Source organism: Hyla sarda, chromosome 5, assembly GCF_029499605.1.
Source record: "Hyla sarda isolate aHylSar1 chromosome 5, aHylSar1.hap1, whole genome shotgun sequence".
NCBI classification, from domain to species: domain Eukaryota; kingdom Metazoa; phylum Chordata; class Amphibia; order Anura; family Hylidae; genus Hyla; species Hyla sarda.
The window spans coordinates 89807393-89835069 of record NC_079193.1 but is presented as its reverse complement, the minus strand read 5'-3'; the positions used below and the strand labels follow the sequence as shown (position 1 = coordinate 89835069).

General features: G+C 42.2%; 1 protein-coding gene across 1 annotated transcript in view; it reads left to right on the top strand.

Annotated features, from left to right (window-relative positions):
• Positions 1 to 1250: 1250 nt before the first annotated feature.
• HACL1 (2-hydroxyacyl-CoA lyase 1) overlaps positions 1251 to 27677 on the top strand; it is a 48052-nt gene continuing 21625 nt past the window's right edge. Inside the window, exons 1-10 of the mRNA XM_056519911.1 lie at positions 1251 to 1391; positions 4170 to 4274; positions 6510 to 6550; positions 6655 to 6735; positions 9229 to 9301; positions 9410 to 9487; positions 12638 to 12732; positions 16756 to 16868; positions 18277 to 18412; positions 21486 to 21591. Of these exons, the coding sequence (XP_056375886.1) occupies positions 1332 to 1391; positions 4170 to 4274; positions 6510 to 6550; positions 6655 to 6735; positions 9229 to 9301; positions 9410 to 9487; positions 12638 to 12732; positions 16756 to 16868; positions 18277 to 18412; positions 21486 to 21591 (888 nt within the window). The 5' untranslated portion in view covers positions 1251 to 1331. The remainder of the gene's footprint in view (positions 1392 to 4169; positions 4275 to 6509; positions 6551 to 6654; positions 6736 to 9228; positions 9302 to 9409; positions 9488 to 12637; positions 12733 to 16755; positions 16869 to 18276; positions 18413 to 21485; positions 21592 to 27677) is intronic.

Below are 27677 nucleotides of genomic sequence, written 5' to 3'. Positions count from 1 at the left end.
CAGAACAGCACCGGCGTGTCACGTATGATTAGTTCCCCGATGTGGGGACAGCGCTGCGCTGTGCTGATAATTCATTCATTCCCAAGGGGGAGGGGCCAAACCGGTATTGCGGTATGGGGAAAAATTCATATCGTGCAGCACAAAAATGTCGGTATTCGGTATGAACCGGTATACCGCCCAGCCCTACTCCAGATGTTGCAAAACTACAACACCCAGCATGCCCGGACAGCCAACGGCTGTCCGGGCATGCTAGGAGTTGTAGTTTTGCAATATATGGAGGTCCGCAGGTTAAAGACCAATTGTATTGGAGGTTATACTCAAGTGTCCCTGCCGCTCCGGACCATCACCGCTGCCCTGGATGTCGCCCTCCATCGTTGTTGCCACGTCCCCGGGGTGTCCCCGACGCTCCGGCAAGGCCTCTGCTTCCCCGACATCCTCGCTCTCCGTCGCCGCCATCACGTCGTTATGCACGCCGCTCCTATTGGATGATGGGACGTTGTGCGCAGCTAGGTGATGACGTCGATGGAGAGCACCGACGATGCAAGGGGATCCCAAAGAGGACGCGCCAGAGCCCCGAGGACAGGTAAGTGATCGTCACCGGACCACACGGGGCACCGTAAACGGCTATCCGGTGGCAGCTGAAGCAGTCTGCGCTGCCGGAATAGCCGTTTATGCGATGGCCCCGACATACAAAAGCATTGTATGTTGAAATTATCGTATGTCGGGGGCCATCGTAGGTCGGGGGTCACTGTATACGGTTTAAAAACGCATGTGGTTTACTTTTTCCCATACAGTTCCAAAACTGATTGAAAACAATATGGCAAAAACGTGGTGTGAACCCAGCCTGACTTGGACCGGCACCTCACCTGCAGATTAATCTTTATCTGAGGGTCCTACAGAGGGGCTATGAGGTGACCACTGGAAAAGACTCCACCACCTGTGGTAAGGAGCTGGATGGGGGGCAGTGTGGGTATTTTGAACACTGGACAGCACTGCAGGAGGAGAACACGTGACACATAACAGCGGTACAAGGTCTGTTAAGTGAATTATCATGGTGTCACTATAATGTGACCACTACATACCAGTCACCCTTCGAACCGATCCGCACTGGACGTTGTACTGTCTACACTCTCGGGCAATGTCTGGTATTGGGTGAAATGACGAAGAGGGGCGGTACCTGGCGTCTCATTGGTTCACGAACACGTTTGTCCCCGCCCCTTATTGCGTTCTATCCTACAGGCGCCTCGCTAGGGGGCGTGGCGTTTGCTGACACATCTGACGCCTGTATACAGGGAAGTGATTGTGCAGAGCGGAGATCACTGAGCAGAGACATGGCACCCAAGGAGCTGCTCACCGGGGCACAGGTCATTGCAGAAGCCTTGGTGGCACAAGTAAGATCCATTATTTTATACTATAGGTACTGAGCAACACAAAATCCCTCAGTGATAGCTCAGGCTGAGCTGCTGCAGAATTTCTTGTGAAGTAGAATGGATAATACTGCTTTAGACTCTGGGAAGTAATGTATAACTCATTTATATATGACCATTGCATATTGCATTAAGTGCATGCTGAGGTTTGTAGTGCCACATCTGATTCACTAATATTGTAAGGTTCTTTATCTACATCAGTGTTTCCAAACTAGGGTGCCTCCAGCTGTTGCAAAACTACAACTCCCAGCATGCCCGGACAGCCGTTGGAATTGTGGTTTTGCAACAGCTGGAGGCACCCTGGTTGGGGAACACTGATCTACATGGATGCAGCACATGTGCTTTGTTATTTATGTCCCAGCACCCGGGGCAAGGCATTCCTATCCCGGAGAGCGTGCCCCCCCCCCCCCCCCCCCCCCAGATGTTGCGCCCGGTGCGGCCGGCCCCCCCTGCACCCCCCACGCTACGCCTCTGAGTCCACTTATTATATTAAAGGGGTTATCCAGGAAAAAACTTTATATATCAACTGGCTCCAGAAAATAAACAGATTTGTAAATTACTTCTATAAAAAAAAAATATCTTAATCCTTTCAGTACTTAGGAGCTGCTGAAGTTGAGTTGTTCTTTTCTGTCTAAGTGCTCTCGGATGACACCTGTCTCTGAAACTGTCCAGAGTAGAAGCAAATCCCCATAGCAAACCTCTTCTACTCTGTGCAGAAAGGAACAACTCACAGCTTCAGCAGCTGATAATTATTGGAAGGATTCATCTTTTTTAATAGAAGTAATTTACAAATATGTTTAACTTTCTGGAGCCAGTTGATATAAAAAATAAAGTTTTTTTTTTTACTGGAATACCCCTTTAACCTCTTGGGGATGCAGGGTGTATGCATACACCCTGCACCCCTGATCCTTAAGGACTCAGGGCGTACCTATACGCCCTGGTCCCGTTTATCTGGTTTAAACCGTTCTCACCAGCAGAGAACAGGTTAAACCCGGTGGGTCCCGGTTGCTACAGGCAGCCAGGACCCATGGCTAATGCCGGGCACGGCCGATCCTTTGGATAGGGGATAAGATGTCTAGATGCGAAGTGCCCCTTTAAGTGGTTAAGAGTAGTAAAACACAAAGAGAAAAAGAAACATAGCCACACATCCACAATTTGTATTTTGATCTACTTGCTTCTCAGCATTAATTCCAAAACTAACAGGTTGTTAGTATACCTATTGATCAAAAAGTACAAGCCCACTCGCCACGTCAAGGCCACCTAGTCAGAGTGGGTCCCTAACCTAACACTGGCGTAGTGCCGGGCGGCAACCACCCCCCACGTGACACCATGCCCACAAGGGGAATGATCCAGTGGCCAGGCAGCCCCACTGCTGCCTGACCAAGCCCCTGGCTCCAAAGCAAAGCATCACGTAGACAATGATCGCCACAGAGTACCACACCAGTGTGAACATCTACCATGTGCTCCCTGCCAGATGGCTGGGAGAATGTTAGGAGAAAACCCATATGCAGTCTCTTGATGATTAAAAATGCCTGGGCCGAATGGGTGGAGCAGAGTGCTGGCTATGAAAGACGGGAGACTACAAATGTAAAACACAGAGAAAAAGAAACACAACCGCACATCCACAATTTGTATTTTTGGCCCTCTGGCAGGGAGCACATGGTAGGTTTCACACTGGTGAGGTGCTCTCTAGCAGCCATTGTTTTTGTGATACTTTGTCTGTGGGGTGGTGTGGCCCGGAGCCAGGGGCTTGGTCGGGCAGCAGTGGGGCTGCCTGGCTACTAGGCCATACCCGTGGGCTTAGTGTCTCGGAGGTGGTGGTCGCCTACTGGCGCTACGCCAGTGTCAGGTTAGGGACCCACTTTGACTAGTTGGCCTTGACGTGGCGAGTGGGCTTGTACTTTTTGATCAAAATGTATACTAACAACCTGTTAGTTTTTAAATTATGCTGAGAAGCAAGTAGATCAAACTACAAATGGTGGATGTACGGCTGTGTTTTTCTATTTGTGTTGTACAGGTAAAGAGTAGTACAGAACATGTAGTACCTTCCTTTACTGTAGGGGGCGCTACCAGACAGCCAGTAAGTGCATATACTTGAGTAATACAGGTATTTTACCAGTGAAATGTCCATTCTGATTGTCAGATCTTCCAGCTATTGAAACGTTTGGCAGATCTAGACTGTTCGTATCATTGTATGTTGAGTCTGGTTTCAGGTTACATTGGTCCAGAAAAGACCATTGTATGTTTAAAATATTGTAACCTGATGACATTGTAAGTTAAAGGGGTACTCCACCCCAAGACATCTTATCACCTATCCAAAGGATAGGGGATAAGATGTCTGATCGCAGGGGTCCCACCGCTGGGGACCCCCGCAATATAGCATGCAGCACCCTCCTGTATCTGCTTCCGGCAGCGCTGGAGGTTCTGGCTCCCGACCACCGGAACGGAAGATCGTGACATCATGTCTCCGCCCCCGTGTGAAGTCATGCCCCGCCCCCTCAATGCAAGTCTATTGGAGGGGGCTTAACAGCTGTTTAGGGATGGAGTACCCCTTTAAGGGATCACTGTAGTGGTATTTACACCGACCTCAATCAATGTCTAGTCATATGCACTGTCCATACACACACAGATTATTAAAAACCATAGGAATAATTGTTATTGACATTGTTATAATTGTTATTGAAAAAAGTACAATTCATGTTTGCTTTTCTGTGACCACCTTATGATCTGTTTGTTTTTCAGAATGTAAAGTACATGTTTGGTATTGTCGGCATTCCTGTCATTGAAGTTGCAATTGCTGCTCAGGTTGCTGGGATCAAGTATGTGGGGATGAGAAATGAGCAAGCCGTAAGTGCTGTTCTGGAACACAAGCATGATAACTTAAGCATGTCATTTGCCCTTTAAGGGAACCTGTCACCAGGTTTATACTGCCCAAACCGCTGGCAGCATAAAACTGGGGCAGGCATCACCAGTCTGGGACATCTATGAATTAGAAAAAGGTTGGGGGCTCACGTTTATATAATATATATAATTAGAAAAGCTGGTTTAAACAAGTAAGTTCAAATTTATTAATAGAGTGGTCCCTCAACATACGATGGTAATTTGTTCCAAACGACTCATCGTTTGTCGAATCCATCGTATGTTTAGGGATTTGTGCAATGTAAAAAGTGCATTTAATACTCACCTGTCCCCGCCGCTCCGGACCGCGTCCTCACCGCTCCCGATGCTGTCCCAGGGGCTCCCGATGCTGTCCGGCTGCTCCGGTGTCTTCTTCGGGATCCTCCGGCTTCTTCCGCATCTTCTCCGGTGTCCGGGCCTCGCTTTCTGGTGACGTTATTACGTTGGTGCGCCGGGACAGCGTGCACAGAGCCGTAATAACGACGCCGGAAAGCGAGGCCCGGACCCCAGAGAAGACGCAGAAGACGCCGTAGGATCGCGAAGTGGACCCGGAGCAGTGGGGATTGGTAAGTGAACCTGTCCGGGATGCTTAAACTGCTATCCGACAGCAGCTTAAGCATTTTGCGCTGTCGGATAGCAGTTAATGCGATGGCCCCGACATATAAAAGCATCGTATGTCGATGCTGACATCAACATGCGATGGCCTCTGAGAGGCCACCGTATGTCGATTTGATCATATGTCGGGGCCATCGCATGTCGGGGGGTTACTGTATTAAAATATTTCATAACGTATAAGTCCAAGCAGGGCCCTTGCTGTGGACTGTAAGCATAAATATAACAATTAAAAAACAGGTATAAGTAGAGAGGAATAATAGTACAATAAAATCATTTATAGTTAATACTGCCACCCGTAAGTTGGTTGGAAAAGCCGTTAATTGTATCCAAGGTATCAGTAGTTTTAGGCAGATAGTGGATATTTCAATAGTTAGTAGCAAGTTTGTAACAAATGAGCATCGATATTGTAGCAAGTTTGAGACTTTTCCAGCCCACCGGAGCACCTGAAAGCTGAACTAATTTATGCAGGAACATAGTTGAAGTCATCAACTGCCGAGCCGAGAAGTTCGTAGCGAATCGAATTTACTGTAAGTTCGCTCATCTCTAGTCAGAAGTGATGTCTTGCCCTAGCGATATGCCATCATTTCTTATCATAGAATACATCTTACATAATAAAGTCACCAATGTACATATAAGTCTGGGGTCTCTGTTATACTTTTGCCTTAGGGTGGGTTCACACCACGATTTTCTATACAGTTTTTGGATACGGTTTTAAAAAAAACAAAAAAAACAAAAAAAACGTATGCAACTGTACAGAAAACCATGCCCATAGACTTTCCATTCAAAACCGTATGCACCATATTGCATACGGTTGTCTCCGTTTTTCACACCACACGGTTTTTTTTACTTTTTTTTTTTTTTTTTTTTTCTGGACAGAAAACCGTGGCCTACCACAGTTTTTGGTCCAGGTGAAAAACCGTATTGACTCGTATACGTTTTTTTTTCAACATGGGAGTCAATGGGAACCGTACAGAATTGTGTGTGCGTACGGTTCCATCCGGTTTTTACCATACGGTTTTTGACTTTGCACAGTTTTTTTTCTTGGAATTTCAATCAAACAAGTGAAACTTTATTCATAATGGAGTGAAAAGTTCAAAACGTATGCGTTTTTTTCTTAAAAAACGGATCCAACCGGACATCACTTTTCAAACCATATATGGTTTTCAACCATATACAGATAAAACTTTGTACACACGTTTTGATACAGTTTAGTCAGGTTTTGAGGAATCCGTTTTTTTTATCAAAAACCTGAAAAAAAAACTGTATTGCAAAAACGTGGTGGGAACCCGCCCTTAACTAGATGTGTAAAATCTCATTGGGGGAGATTTATCAAGGGATTTATCAAAACCTGTGCAAAGGAAAAGTTGCCCAGTTGCCCATAGCAACCAATCAGATCGCTTCTTTCATTTTGCAGAGGCCTTGTTAAAAATGAAAGAAGCGATCTGATTGGTTGCTATGGGCAACTGGGCAATTTTTCCTCTGGGCAGGTTTTGATAAATCTCCCCCATTGAGATGTGAATTCATTCTTCCCTGCTCTGTAAATGGACATTTTTCTATATTGTATTTCAGGCTTGCTATGCCGCCTCAGCTGTGGGGTACCTCACAGGCAGGTAAGCACAAAATCAGGAGTGCCATTTTTTTGTATAAATAAATTAAAATAAAGAAAACAAATAATTAAATAAATATATTGTATTAATGCAGATTCATTTTACAGACCTGCTGTGTGCCTTGTAGTGTCTGGGCCAGGACTTATTCATGCTCTTAGCGGCATGGCAAATTCTAACATGAACTGCTGGTAAGGAATACTTTGTGTATACGTGTGTATGTATATACGTATACATTGTATGTCTTATGATGTTAAAGGTTATGGACAGCCTTGCACTGTTTTTTTATTATTATTCTATTTACTAGAGAATAATGTAGAAGTTCTTGTGAATGCTAGCAGCAGTGATTTCATAGGTGATGTCATCCTGTAGTTCATAGGAAGTCAGCTGACCCAGGACTGACCACATCCTTTGACACATTAACCCCTTAAAGGGGTAGTCCAGTGGTGAAAAACGTATCCCCTATCCTAAGGATAGGGGATAAGTTTGAGATCGCGGGGGGTCCGACCGCTGGGGCCCCCTGCGATCCCTCTGTACGGGGGCCGGCTCTCCGGCCAGATAGCGTTTGCCGACCACCGCACGAAGCGGCGGCCGACACGCCCCCTCAATACATCGCTATGGCAGAGCCAGAGATTGCCGAAGGCAGCGCTCCGGCTCTGCCATAGAATTGTATTGAGGGGGCGTGTCGGCCGCCGCTTTGTGCGGAGGACGACACCCCCCGTTCCCGCGGGCTGTCGGGGTTCCGTACAGGAGATCTCGGGGGGGGACCCCCCCGCGATCTGCAACTTATCCCCTATTCTTAGGATAGGGGATAAGTTGTTCACCACTGGACTACTCCTTTAAGGACGGAAGGTTTTCCGTTTTTGCACTTTTGTTTTTTTCTCATCACCTTCTAAAAATCCTAATGCTTTCAGATTTGCACATACAGACCCATATGAGGGCCTTTTTTTTTTTTTTTTTTTTGCACCACCAGTTGTACTCAATCAATAATTTTACTACAAAATTTAAGGCGAATCCAGAAAAAAAATATTTGTGGGCCAAAAATTGGAAACAAAAAAATCCATTTTGTAAATTTTGGGGGCTTCCGTTTCTACGCAGTGCACTTTTCGGTAGAAATTACACCATATCTTTATTTTGTAGGTCCATACAGTTACAAAGATACCTAATTTATATAGGTTTTATTTTATTTTATTTTACTGCTTGAAAAAAATTATAACTACATGCACCAAAATTAGTATGCGTAAAATTGTCTTCTTCTGGCCCCTATACCTTTTTTATTCTCCCATGTACGGGGCGGTATAAGTGCTCAATTTTTGCACCGTGATCTGAAGTTTTTATCGGTATCATTTTTTGTTTTGATGGGACTTTGATCGCTTTTTATAAATTTTTTTGGGGTATACAAAGTGTCCAAAAATCCGCAAATTTTGATTTGCAACTTTTTTCCGTGTACGCCATTGACCGTGCGGTTTAATTAACATAATATTTTTATAGTTCGGACATTTACGCACGCGGTGATACCACATATGTATATTTTTATTATGTTTACATATTTTTTATATGGAATTTGGGAAAAGGGGGGTGATTCAAACTTTTAACATGGAAGGGGTTAATGGGTGTTTTTTTTTTTTACTTTTTATTTAACTTTTTTTTTACACTCTTAGGGTACGTTCACACTACGGAATTCCGCCGTGTGAACTTAACAGTGTGAATGGGTCTCCGCGAGACCTGTTCACACTGCGGATTTTCAGCGGCGGACAATTCCGCCGCTGAAATTGTTCCACGCAGTGAAAGAACATGTTCATACTTTCTGCGGATTCCGCGAGCACCGCATAGCCGTCAATGATGACAGTGCCCCGCGGCCCTAGCGGCGAAGTATTTTCGGCAGTGGCCGCCAGACAGAATCTCCGCTCGCTGAATTCAGCGAGCGGAGATTCCACAGTGTGAACGCACCCTAAGTCCCCTTAGGGGAATTTTAGGAGGAATCAGTAGATTCCTCATACAGATCAATGTGATTCCATAGAACCACATTGATCTGTGTGCTCTGCGCCTGCTTGATAAAGCCTGGTTCAGCCAGGCTCTATCAATCACAGAGCCGGGACAGCCGCACCAGGAGAGTTAAGCCCTCTGGCTACCTACACAGTGGATTGCCCCCCCCCCCCCCCCCCCCCCCCCCAGAGCTTAAAAGGGTACCAAGGGGAAAAAATGTATTCAAATCAACTAGTGCTAACCCCTGTGCCATTTCATCTCATTTAAAAATCACGCTCCTGGCTTGTGTTTTAGTGTTCAGATCTGGCAGGCCTAAGTGCAGACTTAGCAACTCCTGGTGGCAACTGATGAGTGGGGCATCAAAGGCATCACTCGTCCGAAGTCCCGATAGCCTCTTCTGCTCACTGATTTAAAGTTCAAGATCAGGTAGCACGGGCCATGGATGAATACTTATGCATCCAACAGATTGTCAGCTTTTTTTGTACTTGTTATTGTGTCACAATATAGGTATTTTGCATTTTCTAAGTACTATGCATGTTGTGTTGATCAAATGGTAAAAGTATTTGAATTCCAGTTTGAAGCAAAATAGGCAAAAAGTCCAGGGGGGGGGGGGGGGGGAAAGACTTATGCAATGCACTGTATAGAAGTGTGCCACACAGAATCCAAAATGTATTTTTGGTAATATATTTTTGTTTTAGGCCAGTCATTGTCTTGGGAGGGTCTTCTGATACAAACCAGGAAACCATGGGTGCTTTCCAAGAATTTCCTCAGGTATCTGTGTTATTGCTTATTGTTTTGGAATAACATAATAATGACTAAGACTGCTGTCTAACAAGTCAATGCATATGATTTTTTTTTTTTTTTTAACTACTTTTATAGGTTGAAACCTGTAGACTATATAGTAAATTTTCTGCAAGACCTGGCAGCTTGGAAGCTATACCATCTGTGGTTGAAAAGGTAGGTTATTGGAAGCAACTGTCCAGTCAAGAGCTTAAAAGTGATATGTAAGTTAGTGGCCCTGATTTACTATTTTAAACCCCACCTGTTTTGTCAGGTTGTACGCGAAAATGTGTCTCATTGCGCCACATATGTGTCTGCGACAGAATTTGCGCCAAAAATGCAAAAAACCTGACCAGCTCTCCATTTTACTTAGAAAACCCGATAAGCGGGCATGGACGCTGGGAAAGGGGGTGTGGCCATCGAAAAGGAGGCGTGTTCCTGACATTTTCTAAAAATCCCAACATATTTACTAATGTAAGGCTCTATAGAAAATGTGGTGAATTTGAGCTCTGGAAAAGCCCACAGCTCAGAGCAGTTGTAAAAAAAAATTTTAAAAAATGTAGGGAAACATTAGTAAATACTGTAGAAAAATACCTGTCGGGAAACTAAACCTACAAAGAAAGCTACACTTTACTCTTAGTAAATCAGGGCCAGCATCTGTAAGTTATGATTACCTTTTATTTATGATCCTTTTGCATGCTGCTTTTTAGCTCCACTATATTAGTATAGAGCTAGGATCCGTGACTACAGTTTAGTCACAGTTCCTACAGGTAGTCTAAGACACACCTACTGTCCCATCCTTGCTTCAGGTTGCAGCTTTTTCTTTCCACATTATTGTTATACCCCCTCAGATTGGCTGCTGTGTATAAACAAAAGTCTCTCAAAAGCTTAGAATTAGATCAGTGTATGGAGAGCTGACTGCTAGAACAGCCAGGCAGCATAGCAAAGAACACTCCTGAAGGTGAAGTAAAGAGGGGAATACAGTCATGTCTGTAAATGTTAGCACCCCTGAAATTTTTCAAGAGAATTAAGTATTTCTCACACGAAAGGATTGCAGTAACCCACGTTTTGCTATACACATGTTTATTCCCTTTGTGTGTATTGGAACTAAACCAAAAAAGGGATGAAAAAAAAGCAAATTGGACATAATGACACACCAAACTCCAAAAATGGGCTGGACAAAATTATTGGCACCCTTTCAAAATTGGGGATAAATAAGATTGTTTCAAGCATGTGATACTCCTTTCAACTCACCTGGGGCAAGTAACAGGTGTGGGAAATATAAAAATCACACCTGGAAACAGATAAAAAGGAGAGAAGTTCACTTAGTCTTTTCATTGTGTGTCTGTGTATGCCACACTAAGCATGGACAACTGAAAGAGAAGAGAACCAAAATTTTGGAAAAATATCAACAATCTCAAGGTTACACGTACATCTCCAGAGATCTAGATTTGCCTTAGTCCACAATGCGCAACATTATCAAGAAGTTTGTAACCCATGGCACTGTAGTGAATCTCCCTTGGCGTGGATGGAAGAGAAAAATTGATGAAAGGTGTCAATGCAGGATTGTCCGGATGGTGTATAAGCAGCCCCAAAAAAGTTCCGAAGATATTCAAGCTATCCTGCAGGTTCAGGGAGCATCAGTGTCAGCGCAAACTATCCATCGACATTTAAATGAAATGAAACGCTATGGCAGGAGACCCAGGAGGACCCCACTGCTGAAACAGAGACATAAAAAAAGCAATACTACATTTTGCCAAAATGAACTTGAGTAAGCCAAAATCCTTCTGGGAAAACGTATTGTGGACAGATGAGGCACATCATTCTACTGTTTACCGAAAACAGAATGAGACCTACAAAGAAAAGAACACAGTACCTACAGTGAAATATGGTGGAGGTTCAATGTTTTGGGGTTGTTTTGCTGCCTCTGGCACTGGGTGCCTTGAATATGTGCAAGGCATCATGAAATCTGAGTATTACCAACGGATTTTGGGTCGCACTGTACAGCCCAGTGTCAGAAAGCTGGGTTTGCATCCGTTATCTCAGTTTTGCCAGCAGGACAATGACCCCAAACATGCGTCAAAAAGCCCCCAGAAATGGATGGCAACAAAGCGTTGGAGAGTTCTGAAGTGGCCAGCAACGAGTCCAGATCTAAATCCCATTGAACACCTGTGGGGAGATCTTAAAATTGCTGTTGGTAAAAGGCGCCTTCCAGTAAGAGAAACCTGGAGCAGTTTGCAAAGGAAGAGTGGTCCAACATTCCGACTGAGAGGTGTAAGAAGCTTATTGATGGTTGTAGGAAGCCACTGATTTCAGTTATTTTTTCCAAAGGGTGTGCAGCCAAATATTAAGATAAGAGTGCCAATAATTTTGTCCAGCCCATTTTTGGAGTTTGGTGTGACATTATGTCCAATTTTGCTTTTTTTTCCCTCCCATTTTTGGTTTAGTTCCAAAATACACATTGGAGATGAACATGTGTATAGCAAAAAATGTGTTACTGCAATGTGCTACTTTTCTATGAGAAATACTTAATTTCAGGGGTGCCACAATTTACGGCCATGACTGTATATTGTGAGCTGCCAGAGGGTGAAGGGGATTGGTTTTGTCCAGAACTTGGCCTATTAACCCTAAGGGAAATAAACAGAAGCAAAACATGATAGAAAATGTATTTCTTATCCTAGAAAGATTGTACATTAAAGCTATTTATGGTATTTAAAGGGGAGGAGAGTCTAATTAGCAGGATCAACAACAGAGAGGCACATCATGGACAGAATCAAAGACCGTAGGGAGGCAAAGGTCAGTGCTGGATCAGTAGCTAAGAGGTACCAAAGAGAGGTCAAAAGCAAAGCCAGGGTCAGGAGCCAGGAGGGAATGTCAATGCCAAAGTCAGGAGACAAGGAAAGAAACCAGAGAAACGAGCAGGAGGTCAGAACACAGCGGGGGAAATATATAAAAACCTGTGCAAAGGAAAAGTTGCCCGTAGCAACCAATCAGATTGCTTCTTTTGTTTTGCAAAAGCCTTGTTAAAAATTAAAGAAGTGAGCTGATTGGTTGCTATGGGCAACTGAGCAACTTTTCCTCTGGACAGGATTTGATAAATCCCACAAGTCCAGCAAGTACTGCTCTCATACTACATACTATACAGTGTTAAAAATCAGAGGGTGCTGGAAATCAGCCCCTTTGAATCATCCTCATCCTGTCTATTTACTTATTCAGTGGAATTAATTCATTTTTAATATTTGCTTTATGTGGGGATTGCTAACCTAAAGGATTACATGAGAATGTATAGGCAGTAAAAGAGTCATTTGATTCCTTTTGTTTCCCAAGGCTGTGAGAACTAGCATGTACGGCCGACCTGGTGCTTGCTATATTGACATTCCCGGAGATTTTGTAAACGAAATGATTGACAGAAGTGCCCTTAGGTAGGTTTATAATACTATAAAAGATTCAGTTACATCTATGTATAGCATGTGTCAAGCTAGTTTATGTATTTTGATTATTTTTTATTTATTTATTTATTTATTTTTTTTATAGAATTTAAATGTAAGCAAATTTTCGAAAAGGGCCAGGTACTCTTTATTCACAAATCCTCAAAATAATAGTGAGTGGGTCGGTAAATGATTATTTAAAATATCAATAAATAAAAATAAAATACAGTGCACAGCCATTTCTCAACACTTTGTAATTTACCACTTCTGTATTAATATATATACCGTCATGGCCGTAAATGTTGTCACCCCTGAAATTTTTCTAGAAATGAAGTATTTTTCACAGAAAAGGATTGCAGTAACACATGTTTTGCTATACACATGTTTATTCCCTTTTGTTTGTATTGGAACTAAACCAAAAAAGGAGGAAACAAAGCTAATTGGACATAATGTCACACCAAACTACAAAAATGGGCTGGACAAAATTATTGGCACCCTCAACTTAATATTTGGTTGCACACCCTTTGGAAAAAAATAACTGAAATCAGTCACTTCCTATAACCATCAATAAGCTTCTTACACCTCTCAGCCGGAATATTTTTCCATACTGTAGGCACGCTGGTTATTATCAGGCAGTATGCATGCCGGTGTTTGCCGTGTGTGTGCGCACTGGTGTCTACTGTGCAGCGTGCATGCCTGTATTTTCCGTACGGTGTGCTCGCCTGTGGTTGGCACAGGGTGCGCACTGGTGTTCACCATTCGGTATGTATGCTGGCAATTACCACACAGTATACATACTTGTTTGTTCCATTCAGTTTACACGCTCAGTTCCATACAGGATAACACGATTATGGTTTAGATGGTGTGACACTTAGGTTTCCAAATGGGTTAAAACGTTGATGTTTCATTACAATACTCTATTCTTATTTTCATATGACATGGCATACTATTGTTCACCATATGGTACAACACGCCTATGTTCCATACGTGGTATACGCTCAGGTTTCCACACGTTATTATACGCTTATGCATCTATACGGCGTAACACGTAGTGTTCCATACGATTAATGCGATCAATTCCCATAAAGCTTTCACACTCCCCCGTAGGCTTCCATATGGTGTTACACGCTTAACGGGCTATAGTATAACTGGCTCATGTTTCCACACTGTGGTAAGCATAGGGTCCATGGTAATTGTGTTTAGACATATGTTACTAAGTCACATTTTTCAACCATTTTGGATCATGTCACGTTTACAGGTTATGGATATGCTCAGCCTGCCTGCCACGTCTGCAGGGGAATATATCATTTGGGCTATTGTTACGGACTCGTTTTCCTGAGCAATAGCAGCAGGACACATAGAGGAGTATATACCTGACACGTTCTCAGATGGGATATGCTACTTGGTTATTGTTGCTGACATGTTTTCAGAGCAATAACATCACTTCACACAGGCAGCTGTATACCCGTTATGCCTGTCACGTTCTCAGGTGGGATGCACTGCATACTCGTATGTTCTGACACGTCTGCAGGACATGACTGCTATACAGGTATTAAAGTGATAATTTACAGGTGAACTGAGTCTTGTTGCCACAAAATGGGTACGTATACATACGTCATTTCGCTTATTATCATAGCATGGACTACGGCACATGCACTACGTAAGTTCGAGTGTTCTACGTGTACGTTACTACTTGCATGACTTGATGCTTATCTGCCCATTTGTTCCAGGTACCTAGTAAATGTCTCCATACACGTACGCTATTTTAAGCAGGTTACCTTAGTACGATTCTACGTTTATGAATAGGTCAGGTTACGTTACCATATCACTGTTAGAGGGTTTTACTTCAAGCTATCTTACTTTGTATACGGTAGTCACACGCTCACGTCATTGATGCGGGTATAATACTACGTGCTGGGCATAGGGCTTAATTTCAAGGTATCACAGTTCACGAATCTTACACGTAATGGTCATACGTATCATTCACATAGGCGCATTATCATCCACTTTGGATCATGTCACGTTTACAGGTTGTGGATATTCTCAGCCTGCCTGCCACGTCTGCAGGGGAAAACAGCATCTGGGCTATTGTTTCAGACACGTTTTCCTGGGCAATAGCAGCATGAAACATAGAGGAGTATATACCTGACATGCCTGACACGTTCTCAGGTGGGATATACTAATTGGTTATTGTTGCTGACACGTTTTTCAGAGCAATAACATCACTACACATAGGCAGCTGTATACTGTCACGTTCTCAGGTGGGATATACTGCATAGTCATATGTTCTGACATGTTTACAGGATACGACTGTCATACCAGTATTAAGTGATCATTTACAGGTGACATATTCACACATGGTAACATGGTTCAGTTAGTTGTTTTCGTCCATAGTTATGGTCGTTGATGTAGGGAATAGTTCATTGTATCGGCAGTAGACATCTGTAATGTTCTGTCTCTCATGACACTTGTGTTTCTTTCTACAATTCCCTACGGTTTGTCAGGTTTGGCCCATAATCCTGGAAACTGCATACTAGGTTTACTAGGTTTTACTAGGTTTAAGAGTGGGTCATGAGGTACAGTAGGATAGGGAGCGGTTTGTTCAGTCCATTCAGCAAGTTCAGGTGACGAATATGTATGTGGTGTCTAGATGGTAGCTATGGCTTCTGGTGAGGTAGGTGTTATTATCGGGATGTCCGCAGTACTATTGGATATGCGCTGAGGGGGTTGGGACCATGGCCTGAAGGTGGGGTCGACAGCTCAGGCTTTGGTATCACTTAAGGGCACATTATATACTACTCCCCTAGGTATGCTGTGTTTTGCCCTCTTAAGGTGTACCCCCGACGGCAGCCTGGGCACACCTCTGCCACTGATTAGGTAAGGTAAGTTATGTCTGGTATTCTTGTTACAGGATAGGAAGTAGGGTTAAAGTTACATCATGATATGTTAGGTCAGGTAGGTGTACGTTCCATACGCACTGGAAGGTCCTGACCATAAGTTAAAGGTTGAATGACACCTGAGTTTATGGGAGGGGCCTGGGTGGTATAAATACCAGTACGTGCAGGCTTGGGTGCACGTTGGACGTCACGCTGTCCCACCCATCAGCCCTCCCTCTTTTTTCAAATCTCCCTTCAGCCTCATTCAGGGTATGCCCTCTTAAGGTGTACCCCCAATGGCGGCCTGGGCACACCTCTGCCACTGATTAGGTAAGGTAAGTTATGTCTGGTATTCTTGTTACAGGATAGGAAGTAGGGTTAAAGTTACATCATGGTATGTTAGGTCAGGTAGGTGTACGTAGGTGCACTGGAAGGCCCTGACCATAAATAAATATATACACATGCATGCATATATAAACATCCCTCCCATACACTTAGTTTTTACATTTTTTTTTTTTTTTTTTTTTTACAGTACCCGGGTACCGCTCCCAGAATCCCGTTCGGTGCCGCACAGAAGGTTGACGTCCTCCTGTGCTGTGCGGCACCTCCGCGGGACGTCACACGTCTCCCCAACAACCATGCAGCTCCCATAAAATAGCCGCGGCCAGAGCTGTGGCCTCTACACTTTACTGAGTGCTGCCGCGGCCATTCCCCGCAATGCGCTGACAAATACTGGGCAATGCATGACTGGTATTTGTCAGCGCATTGCGTACCCCCGCACAACCGATTGCGTACCCCTAGGGGTACGTGTACCACTGGTTGAGAAACCCTGATTTAAGGGGTCAAGCTGTTGAAAGATCATGGGCTGTCATAAATATCCTAGTTGTATTCCATCACTGTTGTGAAATAGGTTGTTTAATCTAAAATGCTTCATAACTTTTTAGAGTTCATGCATTTATGATGTACATGCCATTACCACACTTATTGCATGCACTTCTATTTAAAATGCAAAACTAATTTCAAGTCTGTAAATATAATATTGATAGCGTTGCTGCTGCTTTCAAATGAAGGTATTTTATTGCAAATGAAGTTAGTCAGCTATTGAAATTATATGTAAGCGTTTTTGGTTTTCTATCTCAAGATTTCCAGAATGTTGTTCGCCGCGTCCTATCAGCTTGGCTGACTCATCAGAAATAGAGAAAGCGGTTGCCGAGCTAAAAGGGGCCCAGAACCCCTTGATAATAATTGGGAAAGGTATGTGAATATATATATATATATATATATATATATATATATATATATATATATATATATATATATATAAATATAATATAATTATAATGTGTATATAGAATACAAGCTGCTCTCTGTATAACTCTGTATTGGGAATTTTCAGTGGTGCTTGTGGGGGGGGGGGGGGCTCTGGGGGGGTGTGTGGTGTGACTGTGTGTTCCTTGTCTAGTTGTTGTCGGGCTGGTTCTGTACCAGGAGCCACGTAATATTGTCTCTGATTGTACCACTGCCAATGTTTTCATTTTCCTATGTGTGTGTCCTGATATGGATGCTGTTTTGGTTATTGGTTTACCCTTCTGACATCTATTTGGGGTGTCGGCTGTTATGGCTACCCGGGGATTAGTTGGATTTTTTTGCTTGTTATTGTGTTTTAAAAATGCAATATAAATAGTTTAATATAAAAAAAAAAATTTAAAAAAAGAATACAAGCTGCTCCTTGATACAACAGATACAAGGGTAATATGGGTTACATGTCCGGGAGCTGGTATAGAGTATTAATAGCTCTCACTGTGCCTGTGCCACCATGCGAGACTGCAGTGCAAGTGCGGGACTTTAGCAAGGCTTGGTGTTGTAAGCTGACCCTGGTGGGAGGGCAGATGTTTACAGCACAGAGGAGCTAGAATCCTAGGCCACACCTCTCTGACACTTTAACTGGCCATTTTAATGCATTTTCTGGCAGAATAAACCCTCACAGGATTCACATGTATCATCAGTTTTCTTTTATTTAATGTTTTACTGAATTATTCTATTGTATGTCACAGTGCCCTTGGCTTTATATACATGTTTAGGTGACAGATTAATTTTAAACATTTGATTGGGTCATTGTTAAAGGGTACTTCAGTATAATCCACAGGATAGGGGATAAGTGTCTGATTGCATGGGGTCTGACCTCTAGGGCTCCCTTGCCATCTTTGGAACAGGACCCAGCTACTCACCCATCTTCAGAGCAGAGCAGCCCCCATCCTGAGTGACAACTCGCTCAGTCAATTACTTGCTTAGACAGAGGTCCCATGGCAGCAGGTGATGGCTAAGCAGGCCATCAGCCAAAGTTGGCTGGAACAGCATACTTTTGTGAAAACCAAAATTTTTACCAGTCTCAAAAGCTCTGGCCAGACATCACAAAATAAAAAAGGCACTACAAATTTATATAAAAACACTTTGCAAGCTTTTAAAAATGCAAAACCATAAGTGCGTTTAGAAATCCTAAAGACGTTTTGTTTAATACCCCTACCATCTGTATGCCTCTCAACCTTCTTTGAATATTGAGGAGTTTGCTAAGAATATACAGCTATAAGTAGTAATTCCACATGTATCTATACACGGAAATATACACATAATTTGTTGCTGATTTTTAGCTCATCTATTTCAGGTGCTGCATTCTCACGGGCCGAGGACAGCATTCGAAGACTAGTAGATGAATGTGGTCTGCCTTTCTTGCCCACTCCGATGGGCAAAGGAGTTGTACCTGACAATCATCCACTTTGCGTCTCTGCAGCAAGGTCAAGGTATATTTCAAGGATTTTATGTAATTAGGTCAATACTATATATTTATATACCACTGTACCATCTTCTCTGCAAGCTAGAGTCTTCATTTTGTCAGCTAGAATACAGGTTCTATCCCCTTACTCATTAAAGGGGTACTCCGGTGGAAAACATTTTTAGGTCTTTATAAATCAACTGGTGCCAGAAAGTTAAACAGATTTGTAAATGACTTCTATTTAAAAACCTTACGCTTCCTGTACTTTTTAACAGCTGTATGCTACCGAGGAAATTCTGTTCTCTTTGAATTTCCTTTTTGTCTTGTCCACAGTGCTCTCTACTGACACCTCTGTCTGTCAGGAAGTATCCAGAGCAGCATAGGTTTTCTATGGGGATTTTCTCCTGCTCTGGAAAGTTCCTGATACGGACATTAGGTGTCAGCAGAGAGCACTGTGGACAAGACAAAAAAAAATTCAAAAAGAATAGAATTTCCTCTGTAGCATACAGCTGCTAAAAAGTACTGGAAGGGTAAAGATTTTTTAATAGAAGTAATTTACAAATCTGTTTAACTTTCTGGCACCAGTTCATTAAAAAAAATATATATTTTCCATTGGAGTACCCCTTTAGGTGACTCAAATTTTTTGTAGGTTTTCTGATGAAAAAATGTGCATGGCAAAACTTCTAAAATAAGTCTTATAGAATTGGTAGGGTTTTCACCAATAATGTAAAAATACCTATACAGTTTATTAGTGAATACATAGTTTGAGCAGTAACTCAAGTTTAAAAGGGCTTTCTGGGACTTTGTCCAGTGCCTGGGGTCCAGTCTACCCTGGAGCCGGTATTCACTGAGATTATGTCCACACATTTTTTGAGCCTCATTTTGAGGCAAAAATTTCTATAACTTTTAGGTATTTAGAAAGAAGAAAAAAATCTTGCATTTGGAACAATTTTTCATATGTGTCTCAGGCTACTGCATACGCTATAGCCCAAACAACTTCTCTGTGCTAATTAGATGTCTTTTGGTATGTTTATATCCCAAAATTCATGCTGATATACTCTTCTGTAAAAAATAGTTACAACATATGACTTATTTGTGTTAAAAAAAAAAATAAATTTTAGGTGTGTTTTCAAGACTTAAAACTACAATTTTTGGGCTGTTTTACATTTCTAAACATGGTCAAAAAAAGTCCTAAGTGGAAACGTAGCCTCACCCTGATGGCCTGTCACTCAGGCTGCCGTTTGTAGGTAACACATTCACCTTCACATTTGGCGTATCCTTGCAGAATATCTGCAGCATTTACAGTACAAGCAATGTTGATGAGAGTTAAACAATTCTTATCCACATGTAGCAGAAAATAATCCACTTTAAAATTGATTTGCACTGCAGATTCAGTGCATATTTTCCCTATTGACTTCATTTGGTATGGATTATTCTGCAGAAATGCCACAACAAATCGCACAGATTTTGGTGTGAACTTGTTGGAGATTTCCTGTTGCAGATTTTGGTGCTAAATATGCAAATTAAAGGGGTATTCCAGTCCTAAAAAACATATCTTTTATCCATGGGCTAGAGAAAAAGTGTCTGATAGTGGGGGGTCACGTGCTCCATTCATTCTCTTAAATCGCTCGGGTATCTCCTGCGCTCCAATAGAAATTGAAGGGAGTGTGTGCCATCCAACACTCCATTCGGCATAGAGAGTTGGGGCTCCGTTCTAGAGATCACGGGGGTCCAAGAGGTTCCCATGCAGTGATTTTTGCTGAAATTCTGCAAAGATGGCACGTGTGAACACTTATAGTAGGCCAGCATTGAGTCTTTATATCTTATGGGGTCTTGTGCATCTTTATGAACAGACAAATGTTGTCTTTTTAAATTATTTAATAAATATTAATGATTTTTTGTTGTGTGTGTGTGTGTATATGTATATATATATATATATATATATATATATATATATATATATATGTATATATGTGTGTGTGTGTGTGTGTGTGTATGTATATATGTGTGTATATATATATATATATATATATATATATATATATATATAATATAGGCAGCACACCACAAGTGGGCTTCAAACAAAAATAGGATTTATTCCATGAGACACTGTGGGACACTACGTTTCTCCAGCCTCACGCTGGCTTTCTCAAAATATATTTTTGTATGTGAGTACAAATCACATACAAGTATACAGAATACAAACAGGTTGCAACAACCTTGGTAGGTTGGTAGGACGAACAAGGGACTGCAATGAAATACAGTACACATCCTGAGAGCAAAGAAGGGTAACAGGGCTAAAAGTACAAGCAGGGAGGTAGCACCCAGGAGAAGGCGTGGCAACTACAACAAAAAAGCAAAAGAGAGGGCTCCCCATCGGGCGACACCAGGACCGGCAGAGAACAGAGAGCAGCTAAACCAATAGATAAAGAGCCAAAGCGAACACCCCACGTACAGGTCACTCCACCAATAATAGGCACAGCCCTTAGAAAGAAGTGAGGGGAGAAAAAAAGAAAAGACAATAAAAGAGAAGAGTGGACCATGGCAAGCCAAGCAACAAACACTTGGAAGAACTAGCCGAGGCGGAGACCAGGTAGCCAGGTAAGGCCAACCGGACCATACAATTGCACCAGAGACCTATACTCCGGAGAAGAACAAAAGCCCATAAACTATACCGGGCCACATCAGTATGTAGGACAGCCAGAAGATTCTCTATATGTTGGATATGTGTAATTTCATAGAACCAGTCCTCATGGGTGGGAGGGTCAGGAGATTTCCACCGCCTGGGGTGTTGTAAATTTTTTAAAGTCTGAACATTTGAAAAGGACTGAACAGTTATACCATAGACTAGAGTGCCATTCTTTCCAGAAAAAAAAAGATTCTTTATCTATTATTTGTAAATTAATAGTCACTAAACTAGCTAACAACACACTACATTTCACAGTATGGATAGCCAATCATTACACCTGCTAGCCGCAGCATTGAAGATTTTTTACAGTTGCCAGGAGGTGTTGCACTGTACTACTTGATATGTGATATTTTAGTAATCTAGTCATTTGCTTGGGCTTTTTATTGCTGTATTTTGTTTGTTCTTTTACTAGTGTATTGCTGAATGCTGATGTTATTCTCCTGCTGGGTGCCAGACTGAACTGGATGTTGCACTTTGGTCTTTCACCAAGATTTCGACCAGATGTAAAGATTATTCAGGTCAGGAATAAGCTTATTTTTACTACATCTGTTCCCTGCACGCTGATATAAAATGCAGTTTGTTTTCTGTGGAGCTGAAAAGAAGAACCTTGACCCTCCATTAAATTGTTTACTGAAAAAATGTAAAAAGAACACAGACCCAACCGATCAAAACATTATCAAGTCTCTGCATCATATAGAAAATAAATATAACACTCTCCTCAAGTAGGATCCCAAACCTTTTATAATGTACAATAAACACCTTTATAAATATCTGAAAAAAAAGAGAGAGCAGAGCTCCTAAAAGGGCAATATGACCAGATCACAAGAAATAAAAAGGTAGAAAGAGACCCTTGCAGAGGTCTGCTCACCTTATTTGGTTGTGCATTAGACACCACTGTTGTATAGGCATGACAGGAAAGAGTGGTGCAACCTTCCTGGTATCGGTGTGGAGTCTTCCTGGCCTAGTGGAACAGAAAGTCAAGATGAGGAAAAAGCCGGTTCTATGGCTTGATCCACCAGTTAGAAAAGGGTATAAATATCACAAATACAGTCATGGTCGTAAATGTTGGCTACCCTGAAATTTTTCTAGATGAAGTATTTCTCACAGAAAAGGATTGCAGTAACTCATGTTTTGCTATACACATGTTTATTCCCTTTGTGTGTATTGGAACTTAACCAAAAAAGGGAGGAAAAAAAGCAAATTGGACATAATGTCACACAAGATTCCAAAAATGGTCTGGACAAAATTACTGGCACCCTTTCAAAATTGTGGAAAAATAAGATTGTTTCAAGCATGTGATGCTCCTTTAAACTCACCTGGGGCAAGCAACAGGTGTGGGCAATATAAAAATCACACCTGAAAGCAGATTAAAAGGAGAGAAGTTAACTTTGTCTTTGCAGTGTGTGTCTGTGTGTGCCACACTAAGCATTGACAACAGAAAGAGGAGAAGAGAACTTGAGAACCAAATTTGTGGAAAAATATCAACAATCTCAAGGTTACAAGTCCATCTCCAGAGATCTAAATTTGCCTTTGTCCACAGTGTGCAACATCATCAAGACGTTTGCAACCCCTGGCACTGTAGCTAATCTCCCTGGGCGTGGACGGAAGAGAAAAATAGTTAGAAAGGATAGTCCGGATGGTAGATAAGCAGCCTCAAACAAGTTCCAAAGATATTCAAGCTGTCCTGCAGGCTCAGGGAGCATTAGTGTCAGTGCAAACTATCCGTCGACATTTAAATGAAATGAAACACTATGGCAGGAGACCCAGGAGGACCCCACTGCTGACACAGAGACATAAAAAAGCAAGACTACATTTTGCCAAAATGAACTTGAGTAAGCCAAAATCCTTCTGGGAAAATGTCTTGTGGACAGATGAGACAAAGATAGAGCTTTTTGGCAAGGCACATCATTCTACTGTTTACCGAAAACAGAATTAGGCCTACAAAGAAAAGAATACAGTACAGTGAAATATGTTGGAAGTTCAATGATGTTTTGGGGTTGTTTTGCTGCCTCTGGCACTGGGTGCCCTGAATGTGTGCAAGGCATCATAAAATCTGAGGCTTACCAACAGATTGTGGTCGCACTGTACAGCCCAGTGTCAGAAAGCTGGGTTTGCGTCCAAGATCTTGGGTCTTCCAGCAGGACAATGACCCCAAACATACGTCAAAAAGCACCCAGAAATGGATGGCAAAAAAGCACTGGAGAGTTCTGAAGTGGCCAGCAATGGGTCCAGATCTAAATCCCATTGAACACCTGTGGAGAGATCTTAAAATTGCTGTTGGGAAAAGGCGCCCTCCCAATAAGAGAGACCTGGAGCAGTTTGCAAAGGAAGAGTGGTCCAAAATTCCATTTGAGAGGTGTAAGAAGCTTATTGATGGTTATAGGAAGCGACTGATTTCAGTAATTTTTTTTCAAAGGGTATGCAACCAAATATTAAGTTAAGGGTGCCAATAATTTTGTCCAGACCATTTTTGGAGTTTGGTGTGACATTATGTCCAATTTGCTTTTTTTTTCACCCTTTTTTAGCAAAACGTGTGTCACTGCAATCCTTTTCTGTGAGATATACTTCATTTACTTGAAAAATTTCAGGGGTGCCAACATTTACGGCCATGACTGTATCTTTATTGGCCAAACATCACGCATTTTAAGTCTGACGAAGAGGCTTCTAAGCCTTCAAAAGAATAATGTTTGGCCAATAAAGATATTTGTGATATTTATACCATTGACTGATGGATCGCGCCATAGACCCGGCATTTTCCCCTCATCTAGACCTCAAATAAAAACCTTGGAAATTTAATATGGTGGTTTATTTGCAATTCTTGTTACAGAAAATAAATATGACCTTTTGGTCTACATAAGACGTTCATCAAAAAAAAAAACATATTAAAAAGGAGCAATCAGTATTGTCCAACAGCATGTCCGCCTGCTGATCTGAAGTCAGACACACATAACGCCGAGGGCCTAGGAACCCCCGCTATGGCAGCAGCCAACCGCCTGCAGAAAACCCTCCCCATCAGAATAATGCGATTTGTAAATTCAAGCTGCGCAGGAGAGCTGCAGTGGCAGGTTATGAGCCCTGGCCACAGCCACCACCCCTTTCAAGTCTGGAAGCTTGTCATGAGGCATCCTGCATTAGTACGCTATCTGTGACCATAAACAAAAATGTAACAACCATGGCAGGTACTCAGTCTTTTCAGGTGTGATCCCAAATTGCCTTAACCACCATCTCCATTGTTTGCAGCAAGATATCGCAAACCGCCAAACCCCTGGGACCAACAAACAAGATAAAACAAGAATTTATCCAGAACAGAATACACTTGGGCTTTGTACTGCACCACCCGCTCCAAAAAAATCCGATAACAGTCCTCCAAGTTACATGAAAAATGAAGGTAAACTGAGCCTTCTAACTATGCAGTTAGAAGGCTTAGAAGAAGTTATTTACAGTAAACTCATTTATATGAAGATGTAGTGAGCTGCACCTCTCTACTATTTATTGTCACAAAATAGAACACCCCACAGACAGGCAGAGGTCCACAACAACACCCCATCAACTGGAAACTATCAGAGTGCATTGGCAGGAGGGAAAAAGCCGCCTCAATATCAGTCTTTGGAAGAAGGGCCCTTCTCCCATACTTGCACATCGACATTAGTGGGGCATGGAACAACGTGAATAACACAGTACAGAGCGTTGAGAGATGGTGAGCCAATATTTATTAGGCTCCTTTTTCGTAACCAGCCTCAAGGTGTATCATTGGCCCATCATCCTACCCAGGCCCACCTTCTTGAGCATTTTGGCCTGCACTAACTCTGGCAGCACCATGGCCAATTACAGATTGTGTACATTCCTCAGGCTGCACCGATCAATACAGAATCCAAAACCCAACAGAAAAACCCTCCTGCAACAAAGACTCTGTCTCCCTTTTTGGTTACAGTTTGAGAAACGGTAGCATTCTTTTCACCTTTACCGGAATCTCCCTTTTTCTGGTTAGCCTCGCTACCCTGTCTCTTGCCCCACATAGAAGCAAGACAAGGCGTGACTGCCACCAAAACTGGAGCATTGATGTCTGAAGCAACAGCCAACAAATTTACAATGCCCCTTGTTTAACTGCTAGCACAGCACTTTCCCTGTCCCAGACGACCACCTGTTCTAAAAGGGCTTCTGCCCACCCTGCAGTGCCCCCATCAGTCTCATCTCATCTAAGGAAAGAAAGCCCCACCTTGCACTGCCTAAACTGTTTTTTTGTATTAAAAAGAACAGAGAAAAAGCATAACCACTGCATAAAATTGTTCCATTTTATTTAGATTACCAAGTAAAATCACAAAGAAACACAGAAAGGTCATGTACCGGTATTCAGAAAGATAGTCACACAAAATGCTCACCTAGGACATGTCCAACGTAAATCAGTATCTCATTATCTGGTGAGGTAGCTAACATTAAAATACAGGGTCTGGGGGGGGGGGTTAGTCCTTGTAGTCCTGTCTACAAATGCTTGCAGTTTAGGTAATAAAATCAATGAACTTGGGTCAATAATGGCATCTGAGAGTGTAGATTTAGTGGCTGTTACTGAGACATGGTTAAAATTAATTTAATGACTGGGACATAACCATACCAGGGTACTCTTTATACAGAAAAGACAGAGAAGGCAATAAAGGAGGAGGAGTGGCCCTGTATGTGAAAGATAGCATAGAAACCTAACCTAATACAATTTAGTGAGGCCAACATAGAGTCAGTATGGGTTAAGTTGCAGTTTGGTAATCATGGAGTAACTCGTGTAGGTGTGATATATAGACCACCTGGCCAAGTTAACCAATTAGATGATCTACTAGTTGAGGAAATAGCTAAAATGACAATGAAAGGAGAAGTTATCATTATGGGAGACTTCAATCTTCTGGATATAAACTGGAAAACCAAAATAACTAGTTCTGCCAGGAGTACAGAGATTCTAAATTCCCTAATGGGATTATCTCTACAACATGTGGTCGAGGAGCCAACCCAGAGGGAGGCCATTTTGGATTTGGTATTCACAAATGGGGATTTGGTATATGATGTTATTGTAGGCCAAAGCTTGGGATCTAGTTATCACCAGTCAGTGTGCTTTAATATGAGAACAGTGAAGGAGTCACACCACACAAAAACAAAAGTTTTAGCTTTTAGAAAAACATACTTTTCAAAAATGAGATTAGTCATAAATGAGTCCTCATCAAACTGGAACGGATTACATGGAGTACAGGAGAAATGGGACTACTTAAAGGGGTACTCCGCTGCTCAGATCAATTTTCTGTTGCCTTCAATAATGCATCTTTTAAAGGGGTACTCCACTGCTCAGCGTTTGGAACAAACTGTTCCGAATGCTGGAGCCGGTGCCGGGAGCTCATGAAGTCATAGCCCTGCCCCCTCATGATGTCACGCCTGCCCCCTCAATGCAAGTCTATGCATGCCTCCCATATACTTGTATTGAGGGGGTGGGGCGTGACTTCACAAGGGGGCAGGGCTATGATGTCACAAGCTCCTGGCGCCGGCTCCAGCGTTAGGAACAGTTGGTTCCAAACACTGAGCAGCGGAGTACCCCTTTAAAAGACGCATTATTGAAGGCAATAGAAAATTGCATTGGACTTGCCATTAAAAGCAGAAAAAGGAAGAGACAACTGTGGTACTCAACAGTAGTGGCCAAAATCATAAAAAAACAAAAAGCTAGCCTTTAATAATTATAATTAAAAAAACACAGCAATGAAGATAAGGAAATCTACAAGATTAGGCAGAAAGAGGCCAAGCAAGTTATAAAAACTTCTAAAGCGCAGGCAGAAGAAAAACTAGCTCAGTCTGTGTGAAAAAAAAGGGATAAGACATTCTTCAGATATATAATTGAAAAAAGGAAATTAAAACAAGGAATAACTAAATTAAAAAGGAAGGAAGGTATGTAGAAGAGAATAAAGGGCTAGCCAACTCCCTAATGAATACTTTAGAAGGAAAAGGACCTCTGTTAGGAAGGAAGACTAATGAATAGTTTGATGCATGTGTCTTTACAGAGGAAGAGGTTCTACGTTTGCTGTCTAAAGAGAAGACAAACAAGTCACAGGGGCCTGATGGGATACACCCAAAATTTATTAAAAGAGCTTAGTGGTGAACTAGTAAAACCGTTAACAGATTTATTTAACCAATCGCTGGTAACAGGTGTCGTCCCGGTAGATTGAAAATTAGCAAATGTCGTGCCCATTCATAAGAAAGGCAGTAGGGTGGAATCAAGTAACTATAGTCCAGTAAGTCTGACATCAATAGTGGGGAAATTAATGGAAACCCTACTAAAGGATAGGATTGTGGAACATTTAAAATCCAATGGATTGCAAGATGAAAAACAACATGGGTTTACTTCAGGGAGATCATGTCAAACATATCATATTGATTTTTTTGATTGGGTTACTAAAATAATAGATGGCGGATGGGCAGTAGACATCGCATATCTAGATTTTAGTAAGGCTTTTGACACTGTCCCACATAGAAGACTTATCAATAAACTACAGTCATTGAGCTTGGACTCCCATATTGTTGAGTGGGTTAGGCAGTGGCTGAGTGACAGACAACAGAGGGTAGTAGTCAATGGAGAATA